Below are 25,975 nucleotides of genomic sequence, written 5' to 3'. Positions count from 1 at the left end.
TTATTAGCTGCTGCCACCAGTATTCCATCTGTTATACCTGTAATCAGACAACTAAACTTATTAGTATTAAATATAAAATAATAGTCTCTGAGTATTGAATTGCATGTGGCCTTTCTGACAATTATTTTGAACCTTCGTAGAATCATTTTCCTTTAGGCTCTGTTCCCAAGAGTTGAAGTTGTTGGAAATCTGTCTTCCAAATAAATGGAGTATTTATTACTGCCTTACAGAAAGAGAAAAGGGGAGTTATTTCAACAACATGATAAAACCTGAAGAGTATTTTATGCAAGGGAATTATAAGTTACTTAATTATGAAAGATACCATATTCTAACATGAGTATTTTTTTGGGTGGGAGTATGAAGGTTTTTTTTGTTTTTTTCATTTAGGGGGTATGAAGTTTAAGGCCAAGTGTGGTACCAGGAAGAAACAGCATTCATTCCAAAATGGCATAATTCTGTAGTGTTCTGCAGTTTGTGGTTCTAGCTCACTTGTTGAGCAGTGCTCTGAAAAAATGTAGACAGCTTCAGGGTCATATTTTGGTGTTTTGGCTCAAGTTTGATCGATTCTGGGGATGCAGCCCTTGATTTGGTAAACAAGTTCTCCTTCCTTCACACAACCCTCCAACCCTAAAACCACCTTTTGCCCCCACCGCTGCAAAGCCTTCTCCCTGTCTCTCTGCTTTCTCTCCAGCCTCTTGCTGTTAGCACCACCTTCAATCTAAACTGTGTTAAGTAGAAACATTATCCCTCACTTTTTGATGATTTGACTCTAGCTTAGTCTCTCCCACTAAAAAACGAAACCAAAAAAAACCCACACCCCAAACATCAGAGTACTTTGATACTGTCATTCTTTGCCATGTCTCAGCATTGTTTGAAATTAAGGATTTTCTCTGCCTGCCATCACCTTCTGCATACTTCATGGTTTGACTTAGATGTCACCTTCTATATGAATCCTTTACCAGAGACACCACATGCTTTCTCCTTTGTGTTCTATAGAGAGTGCTTTTATTTATATCATTATTCATAGCATTCTGTATTTTGGGTCTTTTATGTTCTTTTTGTCGTACTAAATTATGAACTTCTTGAAAGATAAGACCCTATATCTTATTTATATCTCTGCCCACAGATCCATAAAGCCCTCATAGGTAGTGATTCTTGTGTGTCCACTTTAAGTTGGTTATTGCATTTGCCTTTGACATAGGCTTGTAGTTATTCTAGAACTAATTGAATAACTAGGCATATACTGTATCAGTCAGAAATTTTCATCTTGACTTTTTCAGCCCACCATCATTTGGTTCCACCCTACCTATTTCAAATAGTCTTTCCTGCTTCTCACAAGGATGTGCTCACTGCTTCATTGAGGTTGTGACTCTTTGTGCCTTCAAAGAGTCTTGCATAAGCCACAATTTTTATTCTTGTATTTTTGATTTTGATTTCACCGTACTACTTTAGCATCATTCAACATATGTGACTGTTTATTCATAAGTAAAAGACCAAATCACTTACAATTATTAACAAAAATTAGTTAAAAATGTTAAATGTACTCTGGTAAAGATTTCAGATCTTATTTAGCAGTATGGTTTAATTCTACATTTAGCTCTTGCAGATTATTAAATTTTGATAACAAATTAGGCAAGTTAAAGCAGATACCTTTCCACATATAAAATAAAAATATTGTCTTTATGTTGGCCTCTATCACTTTAAAAAAGAAAGAAATCTCAATTCACTGAGTTCCAATCTCCAAGGAAAGCTGGATGCCACTTGAAGTTCAGTTTTGGAAACTGAAAGTTTAAATAATAATAATCTCTTAAGGGCTTCCCTGGTGGCGCAGTGGTTGAGAGTCCGCTTGCCGATGCAGGGGACCACGGGTTTGTGCCCCGGTCCGGGAAGATCCCACGTGCCGCGGAGCGGCTGGGCCCGTGAGCCATGGCTGCTGAGCCTGCGCATCCGGAGCCTGTGCTCCGTGACGGGAGGGGCCACGGCAGTGAGAGGCCCGCGTACCGCAAAAAAAAAAAAAAAAAAAAAAAAAAAAATAGTAATAATCTCTTAAGAGTAGTTTGTGAATTTGAAGCTTTTTTAAAGTTGGCAGATTGATTATTTGAAAAACTGTCAAGAACGAAAGATTGTGGAGGTTTGTTTTCCTTGAACATTTTTTTGACTTTTTATGGACACTTTTCACTTAACTCAACTATAATAATTATTGTACTTTCATTGGTAAAGATTATTTGATGATAGATTATTACTTTCCAAGCATGAAAATTTCTTCATACAGATAAGTTCAGAAACAACGTGCCTAGGTAGACTAGTATCAGTAACTAAAAAGCATAATCAACTGTCAAATTTGACAACTTCATTCAGATTTGCTAACAATTAGATGCTATCAGTTTCTGCCCTATTCTCTCATTAAGCTGTCCAGGACTGGTGGTCATTTCTGGTCACTAAGGAGGAATTTTATGCTTAGACAAGATTCTCATAAAAATCATACTATCCGGCTTCCCTGGTGGCGCAGTGGTTGAGAGTCCGCCTGCCGATGCAGGGGACACGGGTTCGTGCCCCGGTCTGGGAAGATCCCACATGCTGCGGAGCGGCTGGGCCCGTGAGCCATGGCCGTTGAGCCTGCGCGTCCGGAGCCTGTGCTCCGCAACGGGAGAGGCCACAACAGTGAGAGGCCCACATACTGCAAAAAAAAAAAAAAAAAAAAAAAAAAAAATCATACTATCATATATTTGATTTATATAGTAATCTGCTACTAACAAAGTTGTGTCCTAGTCCAGAGGAAAAATAAAATATATTCAGTCCTTTTTTTTACTCCTTTAAAAAATTCTTGTACTTTGATTTCAGAAGTGGCAAATGATCGTTTTATAAAAAATTCAAACCATGCAGAAATTTGTAACACTAAAGATAAATGCTCCTAACCCAGTGCTCTAAGTCTCCACCTTACAGTTTCAGTCCCAAGCCAAGTGTATATTTTTCTGTATTTTCCCCATGCATGTATAAATATAAGTTGTTTTACAAAAAAGGATCACATTATAACACTTATTTGCAACCTGCTTTAAAAAAATTATCGGTTTGTACAGAGCCTACCTCATTTTTTTTTTTTTTTTTTGCGGTACGCGGGCTTCTCACTGTTGTGGCCTCTCCCATTGCGGAGCACAGGCTCCGGACGTGCAGGCTCAGCGGCCATGGCTCACGGGCCCAGCTGCTCCACGGCATGTGGGATCTTCCCGGACCGGGACACAAACCCGTGTCCCTTGCATCGGCAGGCAGACTCTCAACCACTGCGCCACCAGGGAAGCCCGCCTACCTCATTTTTAAAGGCTGCATAGCAGCTTATTTTATGCATATACCCTGAATTTTTCATTGAAGTATAGTTTATTTACCATATTTTATTGGTTTCAGGTGTATTGGTTTCATAGTGGTTCAATATTTTTATAGGTTATACTGCATTTAAAGTTATTATAAAATAATGGCTATATTTCCCTGTGTTATACAATATATCCTTGTAGCTTGTTTATTTTATATGTAGTAGTTTGTGCCTCTTATTCCCGTACTCCTATCTTGCCCTCCCTCCTTCATTCTCCCCACTGGTAACCAGTAGTTTTTTCTCTATATCTGTAAGTCTATTTCTGTTTTGTTATATTCATTTATTTGTTTTATTTTTTAGATTTCACATATAAGTGATAACAAGATGTACCTAATTTTATCTTTGTTGTAAAAATTAATGCTTGATTTTAAAAAAGGAAAAAAAAGAGTTTGAGTTCAAATTTTCCCTTTCACTTCTACCTTCCTCAGTTATACATATAACTGTATAGTTGTTATTATTTTTAATTAAATGTTGAAATGTTTCAAAATTAATTGTTTCAAAATTATTTGAAATTTTCAGTGAACAAAATGATGAGAAACTGAATGCAAACAGTATGAATTTGAATTAATCTTTACATTTATGTCTTTAAACTTTTAAAAAAATGATGTTTTTAAAGGCCCAAGATGTCTATGGTGATGGTATTTATGTTTTATATTTTAAAAATTTGTATCTTCTAATTTGTAACAGAGCCAATTTGGAGTGTTTGCTCATTCAGAAATGAGGTGTCTCTCCACTTATGAGGATTGTGTTGTACAGTTTTGTAGTTTTTCGCATATAAGCCTTTTTTGGTTGATTCATATTTTCTTGATAGAATATATTTTATATAATAGATAATTAGCAATATCTTTATATCTCATATTTCATGTTGTAATATAAATTCCAAAGTCCAGGCCAGAAATGTTAGATATTTGTGCATTGTACCCTATAATTTGTAATACTGCCTTACTAACTAGTTGAAACTGACTGCCAGATACTCTTCAGGCTTGCCAGGATAGATACACCCTTCATTTTGTCACTGGCCATGATAATAACACAATCATGACTAGAGCAGTAGACTCTCTATAATATATTGAACTCCACCCAGTTTGTACTCATAGGAGACCTAAATAGATGCTAGCTGTGTTTTTCTTTGATGACTAATACTTAGGGATTTTAGAGTACTTTAAACAAGACAAACAAGAAAATCATTAAGTTCATTGAGTAATAGAAACCTATTATTTGACAGATATTTAATTTCTCTTTTTCCAAAAGTATAATGTCTAGTATTAGAAATTGGACAGCTGAAACATCCAGCTCCCCAAACTAATCCTCCATAGTAAAGGAGAGTCTGGAATTATTTGCTTTCATAGGTTTTGTGCGAAAGAATCTTAGGCCTTTATTTTTGTACTTTAAGGTTCTGCAGGAACAGTCGATTTTATGCCCTTCTTTGACTCTGAGGATTTCATTTATTTCTCGGTATAAGGGAAGGTCTTAAACATTGTATGCCTTACCTGTGTAACTGTAGAAAAGGAATTAGTAACAACCATTATGCCAGGCACTCTGATAGGTACTCTAGATACTGTTATTGTCCCAGTTTTATAGAGGGGAAACAGTGTTAGTTTAAGTAATATGCCCTAGGTTACACAGATAGTCAGGGGTAGAGACTTGAACCCAGATCTTTTTAGTACACAAATGAATAACACTTACCTTTGCTTGACTATTTACTCCTTTTTGTCAGTGATCCCACTTAAATGTGGATAATCACCTTCCCTTTCACTCAGTATTCTTTAAGTGTTTTTTTTTTCCATAATATTTTCCCAAAGTCCTTAGATTCACTATAGCTTTTTTGATTATTATTGTACTGTCTTTATTTTCTAGCTTCCTAGAGTATTTTGGAGATAGAAGATTTCTTTTTTGAAGGCTTCCTCTTGGTGGTTTGGTTAATCAGCTAGTTCTCTACAAGTCATTTGAGGTCAAGTTTGTACTGGGATGGTGGGGCACAAAAATTCTACATTCACAGAGTAAGCCTTCGATGAAATAATCAACCCATGGGAACTCTAAATGTAAACTGGGTGCTTTCTGTGCTTCTTGGTTCCTTTTTACCCTTTCAGGGGAGATAGTGATCCTGGGCAGACCTCTCATAAGGCAACTAAAAGAGTCTGATAGTTCTAAACTCCATTGTACTGTACCTTCATTCCTTTTAACACCATGAGTAATAATGCCCAGAGCAACATGGCATGGAGGCTGGATATCCCATGTCCACTTCCTCTCAAGTCATTTTCTCTATGGATATCTCTTTAGGTTAAGGAGTAGAGTAATCTCTGGATTTAGGTCTCAATCCTTTCACTCTCCATATAAGTCCTTCTTAGTTCACTTACTTTGAAATGCAGCCCTAAGACTGACCTGTGACTCTAGCAAATAATAGGATACTCCCTTTTATATCAACACGGAGCCATCCAGTGAGACTCCCTGTCCTTCCCTTTCTCTACTCAGAGGGTTTCAAGATTTTACTTGGAAAAGTAAGCAGAAATTCTGAGCTGCTTAACATAAAGCTGTGAACTACAGTATGCTAGAGGACTATAGATAACAGAATTTTTGAAGGTGAAAAGAACTGGAATGCTAGTTTCCCTTGTTTTATAGTTGAAGAAAATTTCCCATTAATTTTTGCATAATTGACATGATAGTAGTTGTTTCTTACAGGTCCTGTGTGTCTCTTGTTAAATTTGATACTAGATATTAAATCTTTTCACCTCTAGAGTGAGTGGTATATTTTTGTTATTCTGTAATATTTTCTAACTAGCTACTGTTTATTTAAAGGAAAGTCATTGATTTTGGAGTATTATTTTGGTAAACATACATGTACCTGTCCTGTCTTACTGTTTCCAGTGGTTTTCCTGTTCGCATCTGTTGATGTAATTTGCAAATAATGATAAAAAAATCACTTCCTTTTTTAAATTTATGTCCATTCTTTTGTTTGAATGACTTGACTAGCCTTTCCAGAACAATGTTACATAGTGATGAAAACCATTTTTTCTTCTTGATTTTAGTGAGAATGCCTATCGTGTTTCACCACTAACTATCAGTTTTTTTAATCTTTTTCCCCCCCTGAGTTGTGCAGGCCAAATAAAACATGTGTATGACTGAATCCAGCCAATTCTCTGGTTTGAAGATTTATTTATTTATTAAAAATTTATTATTTATTTATTTATTTGGCTGTGCTGGGCCTTAGTTGCAGCATGTGGGCTCTTTTGTTGCAGCATGCAGGGTCTTTAGTTGCAGCATGCGAGATCTTTTAGTTGCAGCATGCAGGATCTAGTTCCCTCACCAGGGATTGAACCTGGGCCCCCTGCGTTGGGAGTGTGGGGTCTTAACCGCTGGACTGCCAGGGAAGTCCCTGAAAATTTATTTTTTAACCTTGGACGTTGATGCCCTCAGAGACATTAAAAGTGGTCTCTACAGACTTTCTGGAAGATGCAATCAGTATTTAATACTGTTTAACACTATTTAATACTTACTATACATTGAGAAGCAGTAATGTAGATCAGGTTTGCCAATTTTATAGAGAAGAAAAATGTCTTATTTCCCTACTGTTCCCTTTTGAGATCAGTTTCTCTACTTTAAGGGCTTATTGGACTCCCAAATATAAGATAAATGTTTTCTGTCGTTCTAGAGCTTCTGAAACTGAAAATTGGGCCATGGTAAATGTTCAAGAAGTCTTAGACATAATTATTACATAATTTTGTTATTACTATTATTCTCATTCTTCATATTCTCCTCTTTCCTATCTGATTGGTATCCTCATATTCTTAGTTACCCAAGCAAAAAATACAGCAGTCATTTTTTACTTTTATCCATGCATTCTTTTACTGATTAATCCAATTTAAAAACATTCATTGAGTGCCTGCTATGTGCCAGTCACCTGTTTTTTTTTTTTTGCGGTAGGCGGGCCTCTCACTGTTGTGGCCTCTCCCGTTGTGGAGCACGGGCTCCGGACGCGCAGGCTCAGCGGCCATGGATCACCGGCCTAGCCGCTCTGCGGCATGTGGGGTCCTCCCGGACCGGGGCACGAACCTGTGTCCCCTGCATCGGCAGGCGGACTCTCAACCACTGCGCCACCAGGGAAGCCCTGTTTTTTTTTTTTTTAACATCTTTATTGGAGTATAATTGCTTTACAATGTTGTGTTAGTTTCTGCTTTATAACAAAGTGAATCAGCTATACATATACATATATGCCCATATCTCTTCCCTCTTGAGCCTCCCTCCCACCCTCCCTATCCCACCCCTCTAGGTGGTCACAAAGCTCTGAGCTGATCTCCCTGTGTTATGCAGCTGCTTCCCAGTCACCTGTTTTAATTAGTACAAGTCAGGCAGTGAATAGGACAGACAAGGTTTCTGCTTTCTTTGAACTTCCATTCTAGTGAGGGAACTTGTACAAAGTACAGTAAATAATGAGATAATTTCATTTAATTGGCAAGTCAATTACTTTACAGAAATCGGGATGTGATATAGAGTGGTGGGGAAAAGAGATTGGTTCTTTAAATGAAGTGTGTGTTAGTCCAGGTCCTCTGAGAAACAGATGCCACAACAGGATTAAATGTGTAGGGATGTTTTTTATTTTTGTGGTGGTAAATTACACATAATATAAAATTTACTATTTTAACCATTTTTAAGTATATGGTTTGGCATTAAATACATTCACATTGCTGTACAACCATCATCACCATCCATGTCCAGAACTTTTTTGTACTCCCCAACCGAAACTCTGTACCCATGTAGCACTGACTCCCCTTCCCCCTCTCCCTAGTCCCTGGCAACCACTATTCTACTTTCTGTCTTTATGAATTTGACTACTCTATGTACCTTATATAAGTGGACTCATACTATTTGACCTTTTGTGACTGGCTTATTTCACTTAACGTAATGTCCTCAAGGTCCGTTCATGTTGTAGCATGTGTCAGAATTTCCTTCTTTTTTTTTTAAACTTTTTTTTTTTAGAGCAGTTTTAGGTTGACAACAAAATTGAAAGGGAGGTTTAGAGATTCCTCATATACTTTCTACCCCCACGTATGCATAGCCTTCCCCGTTATCAGTATGTCATCAAAAGATACTTTTTTTTTTTTTAACCAAGGATGAACCTAAATTGACCCATCGTAATCACTCAGAGGTTCATGGTTTACCTTAGGGTTCACTCTTGGTGTTGTACCTTCTGTGGGTTTAGACAAATGTATAATGGCATATAGTCATCATCATAATATCGGAGTATTTTCACTGCCCTAAAAATCCTCTGTAGTCTACCTATTCATTGTTCCCCCTCCCCCAGCCCCTGCCCTGCAACCAGTGATCTACAACCACTGATTGTCTCCATAGTTTTACCTTTTCCAGAATGTTAAATAGTTGAAATCATACACAATGTAGCCTTTTCAGGTTGGCTTCTTTCACTTAATAATAATGCATTTAAGGTTCTTCCATGTCTTTTCATCACTTGATATCTTCTTTCTTTTTAGCACTGAATAATATTCCATTGTCTGGATAAACCACAGTTTACCTCCTGAAGGACATCTTGGTTCCAAGTTTTGCCAATTATGAATAAAGCTGCTGTAAACATACGTGTGCAGGTTTTTCTGTGGATTCTTTCCTAAATTTCTAAAGCTGAATATTCCATTGTATGTGTACCACGTTTTGTTTATCCATTCATCTGTCATTGGACACGTAGGTTGCTTCCACCTTTTGGCTATTGTGAATAATGCTGCTATGAACGTGTGTGTGCAAATATCTGTTCAGGTCCCTGCTTTCTTTTAGGTATATACCCAGAAATGGAACTGCTAGATCCTACACTAATTCTCTGTTAATTGTTTTAGGAATTGCCATACCCTTTTCCAGAGCTACTGCACCATTTTATGTTCCCACCATCAATGCATAAGGGTTCCAGTTTTTGTGCATCCTTACTGACACTTGCTATTTTGGGTTTTGTTTTGCTTTGTTTTGTTTTGTTTTTGTTTTTGTTTTTGCTTTGCGGTATGTGGGCCTCTCACTGCTGTGGCCTCTCCCGTTGCAGAGCACAGGCTCTGGAGGCGCAGGCTCAGCGGCCATGGCTCACAGGCCTAGCCGCTTCGCGGCATGTGGGATCTTCCCAGACCGGGGCATGAACCCGTGTCCCCTGCATCGGCAGGCGGACTCTCAACCACTGCACCACCAGGGAAGCCCTATTTTGGGTTTTTTTGGTAATAGCCTTCCTAATGGGTGTGAAGTGGTATCTTATATTTTTGATTTACACTTCCGTAATGGTTAGTGAAGTCATTGAGCATATTTTCATGTGCTTATTGGCACATGTGCTTATTTCATGTGCTTATTGTATATCTTCTTTGGAAAAATGACTATTCAAGTCCTTAGTTAATTTTTAATTGGGTCGTTTGTTTTTTTGTTGTTGTTGAGTTCCAGGAGTTCTTTATATATTCTTCATACTGATCCCTTATCTGATGTGTGATTTACAAACGTTTTCTCCTATTCTGTAGATTGCCTTTTCACTCTGTTGGTACTGTTCTTTCTTACTAATGAAATTTTCATTATTCGGAATATGTAAAGTATACTGTCTATATTATCTAGCTATAAGTAGTGATTTTTATAAAGTATTTAAATAATAGGAAAGTATTCTGTCAGGCAATTGATTTAATATTCTTTTTTTTTTTTTTTTTTTTTTTTTTGCGCGGTACGCGGGCCTCTCACTGTTGTGGCCTCTCCCGTTGCGGAGCACAGGCTCCAGACGCGCAGGCCCAGCAGCCATGGCTCACGGGCCCAGCCGTTCCGCGGCATGTGGGATCCTCCCGGACCGGGGCACGAACCCGCGTCCCCTGCATCTGCAGGTGGACTCCCAACCACTGCGCCACCAGGGAAGCCCTGATTTAATATTCTTAAACTGGCACAAAGTAAAATAAATATCAGTAGGGCCTCCCTGGTGGCGCAAGTGGTTGAGAGTCCGCCTGCCGATGCAGGGGATACGGGTTCGTGCCCCGGTCTGGGAGGATCCCATATGCCGCGGAGCGGCTGGGCCCGTGAGCCATGGCCGCTGAGCCTGCGCGTCCGGAGCCTGCGCGTCCGGAGCCTGTGCTCCGCAACGGGGGAGGCCACAACAGTGAGAGGCCCGCATACCGCAAAAAAAAAAAAAAAAAAAAAAAAAAAAAAAAAAATAAATAAATAAATATCAGTGAAAGAGAAAAGTTTTAAAACATGCCTGTGGCACAAATACTAATTTTTTCTATGTAATTATATGAAAGAAGATAAACAGCAAACATATTTCTAGTTCATTTTCTGAAAACCTCTAAAACTTCTGTAGAAGATTCAAAATTATCTTATACATTTCTTTTAAAATCTTGCTCCTTTAGAGTTCTGTAAAGTTAATTATTTAAAAAATTCAAAATTTAAACTATTGTGTTAATCATAAAAAAGTATATTTACCTTTGGTAGTGAAGGTTCATACTAATAATAGTGACTGTTTCTAAACTGTATTATAGTTTAGAAGTACAGTTCCTGAAAGTTGTATTGGTAATCTTAATGGGTTTTTACCCCCCTTACTAAGCTTATACCCTCATATAAGCTTAATTTATAATGTAAATTGCCAAATCCTAACCCTAATTTTTAGTTCTGAAAGTCAGCCTTTTTAGGTGTTGTGCTTTTTTCATGCAAGATTTACTAGTTGTGTATTCTAAACTATTGTCTGTCAGGAGTAATTGGTATGCTGCTGTTATAGCAATAAAATGATTGGATCAAACCTGTACTAAGAGGGACTAGTGTTATGGTTTCAGTATTGAAACACTGTATAATATCAAGCCATTCATAATGTGGCCAAGGAGATAGATATATCTAGTGCAAACTTGCCTCCTTTGTAAATTAGGTCAGCCAATAATTTTTACAGAAATAAAAGACTAGATCATGATTTTATCAAATAGCAAATAGTTCAGAACATTCTTTATTGATCCTTTGTGTTAATCTTGTTGCTTTTTTAGTTAAAAAAGTATAGTATTGGTATTTATTTCTTTACATGACCTTGCTTCTCTTTTTTTTCTTAGTTCAGAATAGAGCATACATTTGTACTCCCCTGGTGGGAACATCTCAGGTAATATGGGATGTTAATATTGCATCTAAGGACTGCATGACAATGCAGAGAACAGTTACTGGTATACAAATGCACGTACCACACACCACACTATACACCACCATTCTCCCTTACTCCCTCCCCGCCTTGAATGGGGCAGACAGAATTTACCAAAAACCAGAGCAGAGTTAACCATAAAGAGTTCATTATTTTGGCTTTGGGGCATAAACTGATGGAAGAGAAATTGAGTTTAGTAAATTATGCTATGAATCACTTCTTTGTAAATTCACTTATGTATTCCTGGTCTCATAATTTATCTGTTCTTTTGGCAAGTTTTTATTGCCTCTCAGGATCTCCATTACCAAGGCCCAGAGGGTGACTTAGTAATTAGGGATGAGAAGTCTAAGACACTTTTTTTCTTCAGCATATAAAGACTATATCCTCAGAGATCCAACTCAGCACAGCTCCTGGGAGACATGACTTCTGGAAGAACCCCAGATTTTTTCAAATGACATGGTTTTTTTGATGTTAATCAAAAGAGGGGTCCATAATTATCTGATGCCCAGATAATTATGATACTTTACGTCTTGACTTTTTGGCAACAGCTTTATCGAGATATAATTCACATACCATGCAAGTCTCTCTTTAAGTGTACTGAACTCAGTGGTTTTCATAATATTCACTGAGTTGAACCACCATCAAAGGAATCTTAAAATATGTGGTTCTTTTGACCTTTTTTTAAACTTAGCATAGTGTTTTTGAGGTTCATATCATGTTGTAACATGAATCAGTACTTCATTTCTTTTGATTACTGAGTATTAATCTATTTTGTGGATTTATTTATTCATCAGTTGATGGACATTTATGTTGTTTACACTTTTTGGCTCTTACTAGTGGCTCTAATGGTATTATGAATATTTGTGTATAAATTTTTGTGTGGATGTATGTTTTCATTTCTCTTGGGTGTATACCTTGGAGTGGAAGTGCTGGATCATATGATAACTCTGTGTTTAATCTTTTGAGGAACTGCCAAACTACTTTCCCAAAGTGTATACACCATTTTACATTCCCACCAGCAATGTATGAGGGTTCCAGTTTCTTTACTTCCTTGCCAGCACTTGCTGTTATCTGTATTTTTTATTATAGCTATCTTAGTGGGACCAGCTTAAATCTTGAATCACATATACCTGTGCCTTATCATTTGGCCTGTTTTTATTGCATTTAATTATGGTGATCCTTGTGTGACTGGCCATCTCTTACAGTTGCTCATTGCTCTACCCATGTGTTCACCCATCTTTTTGTTCCTCCTTTACTGCGATCCAGACAGGGCTTGATGACTGATCTTGGGTACACCACCACCTGCCCTTGAAGAAGATAGAGATTTTGATAGCTTCGTATAGAAATAGGTTGTTTCATTTTTAAATTACTGTCATCTGTTCATCTATTTGATAATAGTTATATACTAAAATATATACCTGTAAAGTTGTTTATTCCTGTAACTGTCATTTGTGGAGAAGAAAAAACTTGCTACTAAATATCTATCTTTTCTTCCTCTCTTTTTCGGAAGTGGTTTACAAAGTGAATGTTAAGTACAAAACTATGGTGTTAGAAGTTAAGTTAATGGTTACAACTCTTGGTGGGTGGAGTGACTGGAAGGGGATTTCTGGAGTGCTGGTTATCTTATGTTTCTTGATCTTGGAGCTAGTTACATAGATGTGTGAGAATTCACCGAGCTATAGACTTAGAGTACATGTGTCTTTGTTATATACTTCAATGAAAACTTAAGTTAAAATTGTTAACATCGTTTAAATCATTTTTAGCACTAGTAAAGGTTTTCATTTGTCATATTAACTACCTTTTAAATAAGTATATTCCATTTTGAGTCATTATATTTACTACCTTAGATTATCACCATTCTTGTATGTACATTGAGTTGATGTAGATGCTATAATTTCAAGTCCCCTTGTTCAGCTGCTCATAATTTCAGAGATTTAATGATTTAGATTCTTAGATTAGCTGTAGAAAGTTTGATTTTATGTTCTGCTGTGTTGCTTTAACTGAATGATCTTCAGCAGTTCGGTTTTGGCTCTGGTCATTCTGTATGTATCTAAAACTTTATGAAATGCAGTAGTTGTGCCTACTGTGTATTGGTGAGTTCAGGTTCTCATTAGAGACTAGAGTGGTATGAAGGAAAGAACCATGAAAGAGAAGCTGTATTTATATTAGTTCATTGTTTATAGTAATACATCTAACATAGTAACCATATAGATGTACAGAAAGTATTTGATGTAATTGTCACTTTAAAATGTGATACCAGGAGAAAACCAGTATTGACTAATCAAAGTCTTTTGAATTCTAATCCTTTTATCTATTTTTACTATAATAGGTTTTGGAGAAATTGTTTGATTTTGACCAAATATGTTATGCTGCTGAAGTTAGGAAGATACACAGTAAGATCAGTTTTTTGGTTAATAGAAGTTTTGAAGTAGGCTTATGTTCTGTAATCTTTATTTCTAAAAATTGGGTTTATGGGTAAGAGGTATCAGAGAAAAATGACTCATTACAGCCATTTTATATTCTGATGAGGAAAAGGCAGTTCTGCCCTATTACAGGGATATTTTCAGTGGAATCTGAGAACTGTTTAAACAGTATAATAAAACACATAACCATCTTCTTAAAATCTTATTGTGTCTTCTAGGCCTTCCTTAAAGTTTCCCATGTCTCAATGGACTCCTGAATATAACAAGCTCTATACCTTAAAAGTGGATATGAAGAGTGAGATTCCTTCTGATGCACCAAAGACACAGGAGAGTCTGAAAGGGATCCTCTTGCATCCAGAGCCCATTGGGGCAGCCAGAAGTTTTCCTGCAGGAGTTGAGATGATTAATAGTAAAGTGGGGAATGAATTCTCACATTTGTGTGATGATTCTCAAAAACAAGAGAAGGACATGAATGGTAACCAACAAGAGCAAGAAAAAAGTGTTGTTGTGAGGAAAAAACGCAAAAGCCAGCAGGCTGGCCCTTCATACATGCAAAATTGTGCTAAAGAGAACCAGGGAATATTAGGATTGAGACAACACCTAGAAACACCAAGTGATGAAGATAACGATTCCTCTTTTAGTGATTGTCTTTCTTCTCCTTCATCTAGTCTACATTTTGGAGACTCTGATACTGTGACTTCAGATGAGGATAAAGAAGTCTCTGTAAGACATTCCCAGTCAATTTTGAGTGCTAAAAGTAGAACTCATAGTGCACGGTCCCATAAGTGGCCTCGGACTGAGACAGAATCTGTTTCAGGATTGTTAATGAAAAGACCCTGTTTTCATAGCAGTTCATTAAGGAGACTTCCATGCAGAAAGAGATTTGTGAAAAATAATTCCTCCCAGAGGACACAGAAACAAAAAGAGAGGATATTAATGCAGAGGAAAAAACGAGAAGTGTTAGCCCGAAGAAAATATGCATTGCTCCCCAGTTCTAGTAGTTCTAGTGAGAATGACCTCAGCAGTGAATCCTCTTCCAGCTCATCAACTGAAGGAGAAGAAGATTTGTTTGTTTCTACCAGTGAAAACCACCAAAACAATCCAACTGTTCCCTCAGGTAAAAATTTTGTTTCTTAAGTTTAGTATAGCATGGAAGCTATCGCATTGTGTTTGTGCTTATTTTCTTCTACATTTTAGTGATTTCATTGTATTTAGAAGGAATATGAGGCTCTATTAACTTTTATTTTTAAGCCATATAAATAAATTACCAACTGTAGTATTAAACCATGACTCCAATTCTAAGATACAAATTTTAAATTTTTCTAAAATTTTAAATAGAAAATTTAAAAATTTTCTATTTTTCTGGTACAAATAAAGCAAGAGTTTTATTGGGTTTTTTTTAAAGTTTTTATTTTATACATAATCAGATTATATTTTGTGAGTTGTTGATTTATGGTAGTTTTTTTCCCATAGTGCTTCTTTAGTACGTTTAACTTTTATGAGTGCCTTTTCAGATAGCTCTGTGATGGATTTCTTTCACATTCAACTACAGTAAGAACAATTCTAGTCACCAAAAAAAGACGCTTATTTTTCCTTTAAGTACTCTATTCTTACTGTTTACTCTTCCTTTGTCATGTTCTTTATAACGGAAAAATAATTTCAAGCATTTGAGAGGTAGCTTTTATTCTAATACTGGAACACAAACTTTTAGTCCTGACGGTGCTCAGTTGAGCCTATGATTAATCAGTTAAAAATGAATCGATAGATGATTAGCTTGAGTGTGCCCCTCACCACAGTAAATATTATATTTAACTAGAATAAGTTCATGTACAGTCTCTGAAGTGTATGTTCCATATAAACCATTCTTACAGTTTGTTGTAATTTAAGGTAATTTGATGAAGTGAGCATTGAGGAGTGAAGTCTGAACTGAGGTAAAAGATTAATTTCTTGTGAAAGTGTAAGGAAAGTGGGGTTGGGAGAGCTTTTTAAACGGCTAAGATAATGGTTTCCAATTACTGACACAGAGCTTTCCTAGTCTTTGCCTGATGTCCTGCCTGTTGAGGACAAAGCCTACTTACTAGTCTCCTGTGCAGATATGCCATTTCTCCCTCTTCTCTCCTTCTATATGGGTCCCTTCCTTTTCCAAGACACCCTTTCCTCTTCCACGTTTATTTTTCTATCCTTGCCAGAACCCTGAAATGAGCAACTTTGTTCTTAATTTTAGTCTCAACTATGGTTAGTTCATTTTTTTTAACCTACCCAAATATTTGTTTTAAAAAGAGTTAATTGAGATCACCTGCAGCTGAAAGGAGGTTACAGCAACCATTCCCTGAGGTGTCTTGAGAAAGAGGGAGGTGAGAATAGGCGTTGTCTTGCTTAATTGTCACATTTCACATTTTTCTCAGGTAATTAGAATGTGAAGACTCTAGTTCTGGGAGTAGGAGCAGCAGAGTCCAATTTCTGCTTGAAATTAGTGAGGCAGGATGGTTGGTGATGTAAAGCAGAAGTTCTAAGGAACTGGGCTTCCCTGGTGGCGCAGTGGTTGAGAGTCCGCCTGCCGATGCAGGGGACATGGGTTCGTGCCCCGGTCCGGGAAGATCCCACATGCCGCGGAGTGGCTGGGCCCGTGAGCCATGGCCGCTGAGCCTGCGCATCCGGAGCCTGTGCTCTGCAACGGGAGAGGCCACAACAGTGAGAGGCCTGCGTACTGCAAAAAAAAAAAAAAAAAAAAAAAAATTGATTAGAGGTTTCAGATGGTGTCATCCTGATCCTTCCACTATAAAGTTCCCCATCAACATTTCATGTAATACTTTCAGCAGCTTTGATGATCTTGCCTAGATCCATTATTTCATTAGGGTTGCAAAATGCTAACTTTCTATCTTTTTGTTACATTTATTAACGGAGGTTATTTCATAAGGAAGAATTCTCCCTGCATCAGCTAATTGTTTACTCTGAAATGAAGGTCATACAGTAAATGTAAGATGAATGCTTGAGTCTTTACCTTCATTTGCCACTTTTCAGAATAAACTTTAGCAATATTCAGAGAGGTTTTTCATTTTCAATTATCATTTTGAACTCATGGATTTTAGCATAGTTGATGTGTTGCAGTCTTTTTCTTCTTTTTGATGTTCAAATAGTTTCATCTTTGGCCAGTGGGAGCATCTTCAAGTTGGTTTGTATCCTTTTTTTTTAAAATTTTATTTATTTTTGGCTGTGTTGGATCTTCATTGCTGCGCGCGGGCCTTCTCTAGTTGCGGCGAGCAGGGGCTACTCTTTGTTGCTGTGCGTGGACTTCTCATTGTGGTGGCTTCTCTTTTTACGGAGCATGGACTCTAGGTGCGCGGGCTTCAGTAGTTGCAGCACGTGGGCTCCGTAGCTGTGGCTCGCAGGCTCTAGAACGCAGGCTCAGTAGTTGTGGCACACGGTCTTCATTGCTTCACGGCATGTGGGATCTTCCCAGAACAGGGCTCGAACCCGTGTCCCCTGCATTGGCAGGCGGGTTCTTAACCATGCGTCACAAGGGAAGTCCCTGGTTTGTGTCCTTTTGATGCCACTCCAGTAGTCTTTGATAACTTCCTTACTCTCTGATGTAACAAGATAGTCCAGATTCATCCTTTACATTTCCTGTTCCAAACCTGGAACCAGTCATTCCAAGCACTCCTGATTTCCTTTTATTGAGAAGTGATAGTTAGAAGCTATCCACTGGGAACGAAAGTGCTCATTGTTCTACTGGGTTATCATTGCTTTTTGTCTTTCTTAATGGACAGAGTTAGGAATGTAAAGATTTTAGAAAGATAAATCATTAATTCATGTGACTATTTCCATTGAAAATTTAGGATTAGGGTTTTTATGTAAGCTTGTGTTTTATTTTTGGATCTCTTTACTATTACATTGAAAATCTGGATTCTTAACACTATTAACAATTACGTTTTTATTCTATACAAACTATAAATACATAGACATAAGTGAACACTCATAAATGAATGTAAATGAAAATCTCTACAATTATTACTAACAGTAATTCTATTGAATATAATAAAAGATTTTTCTGTGTGGTTCCTTTTTTGCCCTTGGCTGGTTTTCTGTGTGGTTATGCCACCAATTTAATATGCATTTAGGATCATTTGTTTCGTGGTTGTTGCAAAGTATTTTGTTTTGTTTTTTAAGAGATTTGTAAAAATTTTTTAGTTTTGTTTTTTAATTATGTGAAATATTTACCTGGTTCCAAAGTCAAAACTTTTAAACAAGATATATTCATTGAGGTCTAGTGTTCCACCTCTGCCCTCTCTTCCTATCTTTTTCTCCCTAATAGATAATCATTTTTCACTAGTTTCTGTTTTAGTTTGTTGTTCCATTTTTTTCTCTTCAAAAATATTAGAGCTTCCCTGGTGGCACAGTGGTTAAGAATCCGCCTGCCAGTGCAGGGGACATGGGTTCAAGCCCTGGTCCGGGAAGATCCCACATGCTGCGGAGCAACTTAGCCCGTGCGCCACAACTACTGAGCCCGCATGCCACAACTACTGAGCCTGTGTGCCACAACTACTGGAGCCCGCGCACCAAGAGTCGAGCTCCGCAACAAGAGAAGCCACTGCAATGAGAAGCCTGTGCACTGCAACGAAGAGTAGCCCCCGCTTGCCGCAACTAGAGAAAGCCCGCGCCTAGCAACAAAGACCCAACACAGACAAAAATAAAATAAATAAAATATATTTATTAAAAAAATTATCAAATATATGTGTGTGTGTATGTATATATATATATATATATACATACACACACACATACATACATCCTCCCCTTATCTTACTCAAAACATATCTCTTTTTTTCACTTAACAATGTATACAGTTGTTCGAGTATAGAGATATAATAGAGGAATAATAGTTTATATATGATGAGATATAAAGAATATATAGGCTTTCATTCCTCTACTCTTTCTTTTTCACTCCTCTTTTATTTTTTCCACAGGTCCACAGTACTCCATTGTATAGTTATACCCTAATTTGTTCAACTAGTCCCCTATCGATGAACAGTTTGCAGACTTTTACTATTATGAATAGCATTGCAGTGAATAGCTTTTTGTATATGTCATTTAATAGTTTTTGCCATTGTGTCTTTGGGATAGAATTCTAGGAGGGGATTGTTGAGTCAAAGATAAAAGTGTATGTTATTTTAAAAATATGGCCAGATTTCTCTAAGAGGATTGTAACCATTTTGGGTCCATCAGCAGTGTGTGAAAGTGCCTATTTTCCCAAAGCCTTTCCAGCAGAATTAGTTGTCAGATTTTAATTTTTGGCCCATCTGAGAGGCAAGAAATAGTATGTCAATACATTTTTAATTTGTATTTTTTATGACTAATATTTGTGTGTCTTTTCATATTTTTAAAGGTCATTCACATTTCTTGTGATCAATCTGTTCACTTAATTTGCCTGTTTTTCTGTCGGAATGTTGGTCTTCATTCTGGCATCCATTTTTAGAAGTTTTTTATATATTAGAGGTATACATCCTATATAACACATTTTCCTCAAATTGGTCATTAGTTTTTTGACTCTGCAATACTTCTTTACCTTGCCAAAATTTTTTTGAATTAGTCACATTTATTGACCTTTACTGTTTCTGGGTTTTTGAATCATAATTAGGAAAGTTTTTCCCTCTCCAAGTTTAAAAGGAAACTAACCCATTTCCCCCCTAGCCCTTGTATTGTTTACCTTTTTAAAAAAAAAATGTATAAAGCACAGATCTATTTGATGTTTGTCCTCATGTACAGTGTGAAGAATGGATCCTTTTTGTCTTATGTGGCTATCCAAGTATCCCAAACAAATCATTAAAAACTTTCCTATTGACTTGAGTTGCCACCTTTGTCATATGTTAAATTTCCATAAATATTTGGATCTATTTATGGAGCTTTCATACTGTTCCATTGGTTGGTCTGCCTGTCCATGCACTAGAAGCACACTGTTTTAATTATAGACTCTTTCATGTTTTCCTGGTTATTCTTGCCTGTTTATTCTTCCAAATGAACTTATAATCAACTTTTTATCTGAGGATGGTGGTAGTGGGGAGACACATGATGATATTTTTATTGGGATTGTATTTGTAGGCTAAATTAGGGTGAACTGACATCTTTAGGATTTTGGGTATTCCTCTTCCAGAGTATGGAATGTCTTTTCATTTACTCAAATCTAGTTTTGTATCTTTGTTTTTTTTAAATATATTTATTTATTTTTGGCTGTATTGGGTCTTCATTGCTGTGCACAGGCTTTCTCTAGTTGCAGTGAGTGGGGGCCACTCTTTGTTGCACTGTGCGGGCTTCTCATTGCAGTGGCTTCTCTTGTGGAGCATGGGCTCTAGGCGCACAGGCTTCAGTAGTTGTGGCACGTGGGCTCAGTAGTTGTGGCTCATGGGCTCTAGAGCACAGGCTCAGTAGTTGTGGCACACGGGCTTAGTTGCTCCACAGCATGTGGGATCTTCCCGGACCAGGGATTGAACCCGTGTCCTCTGCATTGGCAGGCAGATTCTCAACCAGGGAAGCCCCCTAGTTTTGTATCTTGCAGGGAATGTTTTACAGGTTTGTTTTGTTTTGTTTTGTTTTGTTTTTTTAACAGCTTCATTGAGGTATAATTTACCTACCATAAAATTCATCCACTTTAAGTATACAATTCAGTGATTTTTAGTAAATTTAGAACTGTGCAGCCATTACTGCAGTACAGTTTCAGAACATTTCCATTAATCCCCAAAGATCCCGGATCCCTGTTTGTTTATAGTTAATCCCTGTCCTACGCTTACTTCCGCAGACAGCCTCTAATCTGTTGCTGTCTGTATAGACTCGCTTTTTCTGGACATTTCATATAAATGAAACCATACAATATGTGGTCTTTTGTGTCTGGCTTCTTTCACTTAGCATAGTGTTTTTGAGGTTCATCCATGTCGTAGCAGATATCAGTACTTAGTTTCATTTCATTTCATTTTATTTTATTTTATTTTTATTTTAATTCTATTCTGTTCTTATTTTATTACTTAGTTCCTTTATAGTATTCCATTGTATGGATTTGTTCACCATTAGTCAGGTGATGGACATTTAATTGTTTTTAGTATTTGACCATTGTGAATAATGCTGCTATGAACCTTTGGGTACAGATTCTTTGTGTATATATGTTTTCATTTCTGTTGGATAGATACCCAACAGAAGAGTCCCAAAGAAGAGTCAAAGCTGTTAAAACTTCTGTAACTTTTGTGACTGCAAAAGACAGGAGCAGTAGCGTAACAGGAAGATTCTTTTGATAGTAATTAGCACCAACTTGTTGAGTAGTTATGGCATGGTGATACACTTCATGTAAAGAGCCTGAGTTTAGAATTGAAATTAGGTGTTAATTCCAAGTGTTGCTCATGTTTGCTTGACAAGTCGTTTAAACTTTCTAAGTTTCAGTTTCTTCATGGAGCTAGACATGCAGAATATTATACATGGGACAAAGTATGTGCTCACAAATTGGAAGCTATTCTTGTTATTGGCATCCTACCAGACTTAAGGCACAGGGGGACCAGAATAATCAATGATTTTGGGGGGTTCTTGAAGACCTCTGTCAGAGAAACCATTATTTTTGTTACCATTGTTACACTACCCAGGTTATTACATTTTATTTTTCTCATGATGTATTAATACATTATTGACAGGGGGATTTTTGCCGAAACTATGTCTCCAGTCAAAAATGTGTTAAAAAGTACAAGCAAAATAAGTACAAGCAAAATAAGTAATCTTAAAAGAAATAGCTAAATCACCTGCAGTCCCATCACTCTTGGCTGCACTCAAGTCTCTTGTCCTTTAATATTTCTACATGTAAATGACAGGAAAATGAAATTGGCCCAATAAGAAGTGACCTACTGTCTTGATTTTTTAAAAGCTGTATTAAGGTTAACTTCATAATTTTAGGAATATTTCCTTTAAATTGTGTTTTAAATAATAGTCATTCTAAAGATGCCCAAATCTTGCCTAATTGTGATTATTATTTAGTTACATGATTTTTATGTATTATGTTCAAATTATACTTATAAAGATTCTTTTTAGAAAAATGATGTTTAAGCAATAGAGTAACAGTGCCTAAATGAGTAATTTATATAACTTTTAGTTATACACTCTCTGTGTTCATAAAAAACTATATAAATTGAATTTTAATGCATTAGCAAAGCTAGCTTTGTATCATTTATCATTGGAACTTCAAAATGTTACATTTATATTGGACTTTGCATAACTGTGTAAAAGGTGTTCAATAATGTTAGGTGATTTTTTTTTTACAGGCTTGTAAAGAAATTTCATGTATACATATATGGAGAAAAATCACTAATAAAGCTGATATATAGATGTAGCTTTTCTCCATTTAAAGTGGTAATGTCCAGTTGGTGGGTTAATATAAGAGAGGTTTTTTTTAAAAAAAAATCCATGGTCTTTTATTTTTATATATAATGCTTTTAGTTTTAAATATATGATTGCCTGTGTACACTTACCTTAAGCTTCATCGTGTATGTGATTACGAAGAATTAGGAAAGTAATTTGGAAATTGAATCGATAATATTATTTTAAATAGCCACTGAGTGCTGCTATTTTGTTTTTCTCTGCCTATATTTATGCTGTCAAAAATACATTTGAGGGGCTTCCTTGGTGGCGCAGTGGTTGAGAGTCCACCTGCTGATGCAGGGGACTACGGGTTCGTGCCCCGGTCCGGGAAGATCCCACATGCCGCGGAGTGGCTGGGCCCGTGAGCCATGGCTGCTGGGCCTGTGCGTCCGGAGGCTGTGCTCCGCAGTGGGAGAGGCCACAACAGTGAGAGGCCCGCGTACCGAAAAAATACATTTGACCTGAACACGTGTATGTGTGTAATCTTTAGAACTTAGAAACTACTTTAAAAATTTGCACATAATTTTTAAATCTTAATTTTTTCTATTTAATGGATAGAACAATTTGTAAGTATTCCAAAATAGAAATATTATGGAATATTTTTAAAATAACTATTTCTCCAATCAGATCATCTTTTATTGCCTCTGTGATTTACCAGTGCCTTCCTTGTTATGCTCTTTGGAGTATCAGAGAGCATGTTATAGATCTTTGTCATGGGCTTGTAAGCTCCTCCAGATACTGGCTAGCTTTTGAAGTAGTGCAGATATTTGATTATGTAGAGGTATATTAGAGATGAAATTCCAGGTTGTCTAGGAATGGTGCCTCGGGTGAAGGAATGTAGACTGCGTAAATTCCACAGTGAGAAGAAAGTTGAGCCATTTGTTGTCATTGTGCTAAGCAAGAGTTCTGTAAGAGTTGGATAAAAATGAATATATGGTATCAATGGAATACCACTGTACTAGTAGAAAATGTAATGAAGAAAGGGAGCATGTTTACAAGAGCAGCAAAGAGAATAAAGAGTGTAAGAATAATCTCAATAGGAGTATATTTAGCTTCTTTGAAGAAAATTATGTAGCTTTATAGAGAGTTACAATTATAATCAAACCAAACCCTCAGTTTTTCTACAGGTTTATAAATATGTTATTGGAAAGATATGTTCTTAGATGAAAGTATGTATATTATAGAGATATCAGGGCTTTGTTAGTGATGCTTAATGCCAATCCAGTCCAAATCTCAAGAATTTTTCTCTCCCCTTGATTTTATAATCCTGAACAATAATTAGGAAAACCTGAATCTACTAAGTATCAAAATAGAATTATTCCAGTCTTTTCAATAACGTGTTGGGACAATTATGGATCTACATGTTAAAAAAGGTGAATTTAGGCCTTTTATATCATGTCAGACACAGAAATTAACAAAATGGATCACAGACCTAAATCTAAGAGCTAAATTTTACAACTTCTAGAAGAAACATACAAATTCTTAGTCACCTTTGGTTATGCAGAGATTTCTTTAAAAGGTCACCAAAAACATGATCCATTAAAGAAATAGCTGATTTGGGCTTCATCAAAATGAAAGACTTTTATGTTTCATAAGACACCATTAAGAAAATGAGAAGAGGGCTTCCCTGGTGGCGCAGTGGTTGAGAGTCCGACTGCCGATGCAGGGGACACGGGTTCGTGACCTGGTCTGGGAAGATCCCACATGCCGCGGAGCGGCTAGGCCCGTGAGTCATGGCCGCTGAGCCTGCGCGTCCGGAGCCTGTTCTCCGCAACGGGAGAGGCCGCAACAGTGAGAGGCCCGCGTACCGCAAAAAAATAAAAATAAAAATAAAAGAAAATGAGAAGAATATATACTACTATATATACTAGTATACATGCAGTAGAACAGCTATAATAAAAAAGAGATGGTAACAATTAGTGGCGAAGATGTAGAGAAAATGGAGCCCTCATTTTCCTGGTGGGAATGTAAAACAGAACAGTCACTTAGGAAAACAATTTGGCACTTCATTAAAATGCTAAACATAAATTTACCATAGTATTTAGAAATTACGATCCTAAGTATTTACCCAAGAAAAATGAAAGTACATGTATGCCTGAAGTACATGTATTTATTTGTAATAGCCAAAAGTGAGAAAAATTCAGATGTCCATCAACAGAAGAATGGATAAACAAACTGTGATGTATTCATATGATAGGATACTGCCCAGCAGTAAAAAAGAATGAACTATTGGTACACACAACATGAATAAATCGCAAAATAAGTACACTCAGTGAAATAAGCCAGATATGAAAGTATATGTAATGAATTACTCCATTTATATTGAGCTCTTGAAAATACAGATCAATCCATAATGACAGAAAGCATGTTAGTTGTTGTAGGGATATAGGGATGGGGTTAGAGGGACAATGATTGACTGAAATAGGGCATGTGGGATCTTTTTAGGGTGTTGGAAGTGTTCTAAAACTGGATTGAGGTGATGTCTATGCCCCATAAACACACTAAAATCAGTGAAATGTACACTTAAAGTGGGTGAAATTTTAAGCTCTCAGTATTCTTATTATGGGAAAATTCTTATCACAAGATATTATTTGTAAACTGTTGTCTGATCTTTACATTGACAGATGATAGTAATGAAGAGAGAAGAATGTTTTAAAAAAGAAGACATTTTAGCCCTAGATTTGTGGAAAATATAGCAAGAGAAGAAATGGAGCATAACTTTTCTTTTTTGTTGTTGTTTAACCATCTTGACCATTTTAAAGTATGCAGTTCAGTAGTTTTAAGAATATTCACGTTGTTGTGAAACAGATCTCCAGAACTTTTTCTTCTTGCAATCTGAAACTCCATACCCATTAAACAACTCCCTTTTCCTTCCACCCCCCAACTCTGGTAACCACCATTCCACTTTCTCTAGGAATTTGACTAATTTAGATACCTCACATAAGTGAAATCATACAGTGTTTTTTTGTGACTGGGTTATTTAACTGAGCAGGGCCAGATTCTATTTATAATCTTATCTAATGCCATAAGTAAAAATTAGTTCTAGGTGAAGTAAATATTAAGGAAACACATTGCACCAAGTATAGTACGTACCATCTTCTAGATGAGTAAGCACTTTCCGAACCTGGAATACTTTAGAAAAGAACACGTACAAAAAAATTACAGATTTTGTAGCACAAAACTCAAAAGCTACTGTGTTTTTCTTAAAAGAATACCATATTACATAAATTAAAAAACCTTGAAGAAAACTTACAGAGAGTGTAGTATCTTCATTTTAGATATTAAAGGGTTGATATCTTATAGAATGTGAATATCTTACATAAGATCTTAAATCAGTACTTTTAGATATTACAGTATTAATATCTTTATATAAGATTATACAAATTCATATGGAAACTACTAAAAGTTTGTAAAGAACAAACAAAAATCATAAGAGGAAACAAATGTGCAAATTAAGAGAGTAAGTACTGTTTTCACTTTGCATAGTGAGCTCTGGTTTTAAAAACTTTGATTTGACAGATGAATTTTACTTTTGTAATGAATTTCAGTCTTCAAAGTCAAGATAAAAATTTTTGTCTTTAAGTTAGCTGACAGGCATATGCTCTTTATTTTTTTAATTGAAGTATAGTTGATTTACAATATTGTGTTAATTTCTGCAAAGTGATTCAGTTATACATA

General features: G+C 36.5%; 1 protein-coding gene across 6 annotated transcripts in view; it reads left to right on the top strand.

Moving 5' to 3' along the window:
* Nucleotides 1-25,975, top strand: part of RNF111 (ring finger protein 111) — an 81,726-nt gene that overhangs the window by 20,434 nt on the left and 35,317 nt on the right. For 5 of the 6 annotated variants that reach the window (XM_060097277.1, XM_060097276.1, XM_060097275.1 and 2 more), the window contains one exon: nt 14,131-15,029. In XM_060097277.1, coding sequence (XP_059953260.1) covers nt 14,150-15,029 — 880 coding nt within the window. In that variant the 5' untranslated portion in view covers nt 14,131-14,149. Of the gene's footprint in view, nt 1-13,823; nt 13,883-14,130; nt 15,030-25,975 lie in introns of those variants that run through there. The other variant, XM_060097278.1, reaches the window with a different exon arrangement.

This window comes from Mesoplodon densirostris, chromosome 4 (assembly GCF_025265405.1).
Source record: "Mesoplodon densirostris isolate mMesDen1 chromosome 4, mMesDen1 primary haplotype, whole genome shotgun sequence".
NCBI lineage: Eukaryota > Metazoa > Chordata > Mammalia > Artiodactyla > Ziphiidae > Mesoplodon > Mesoplodon densirostris.
This window is presented reverse-complemented; position numbering and strand designations above follow the sequence as displayed.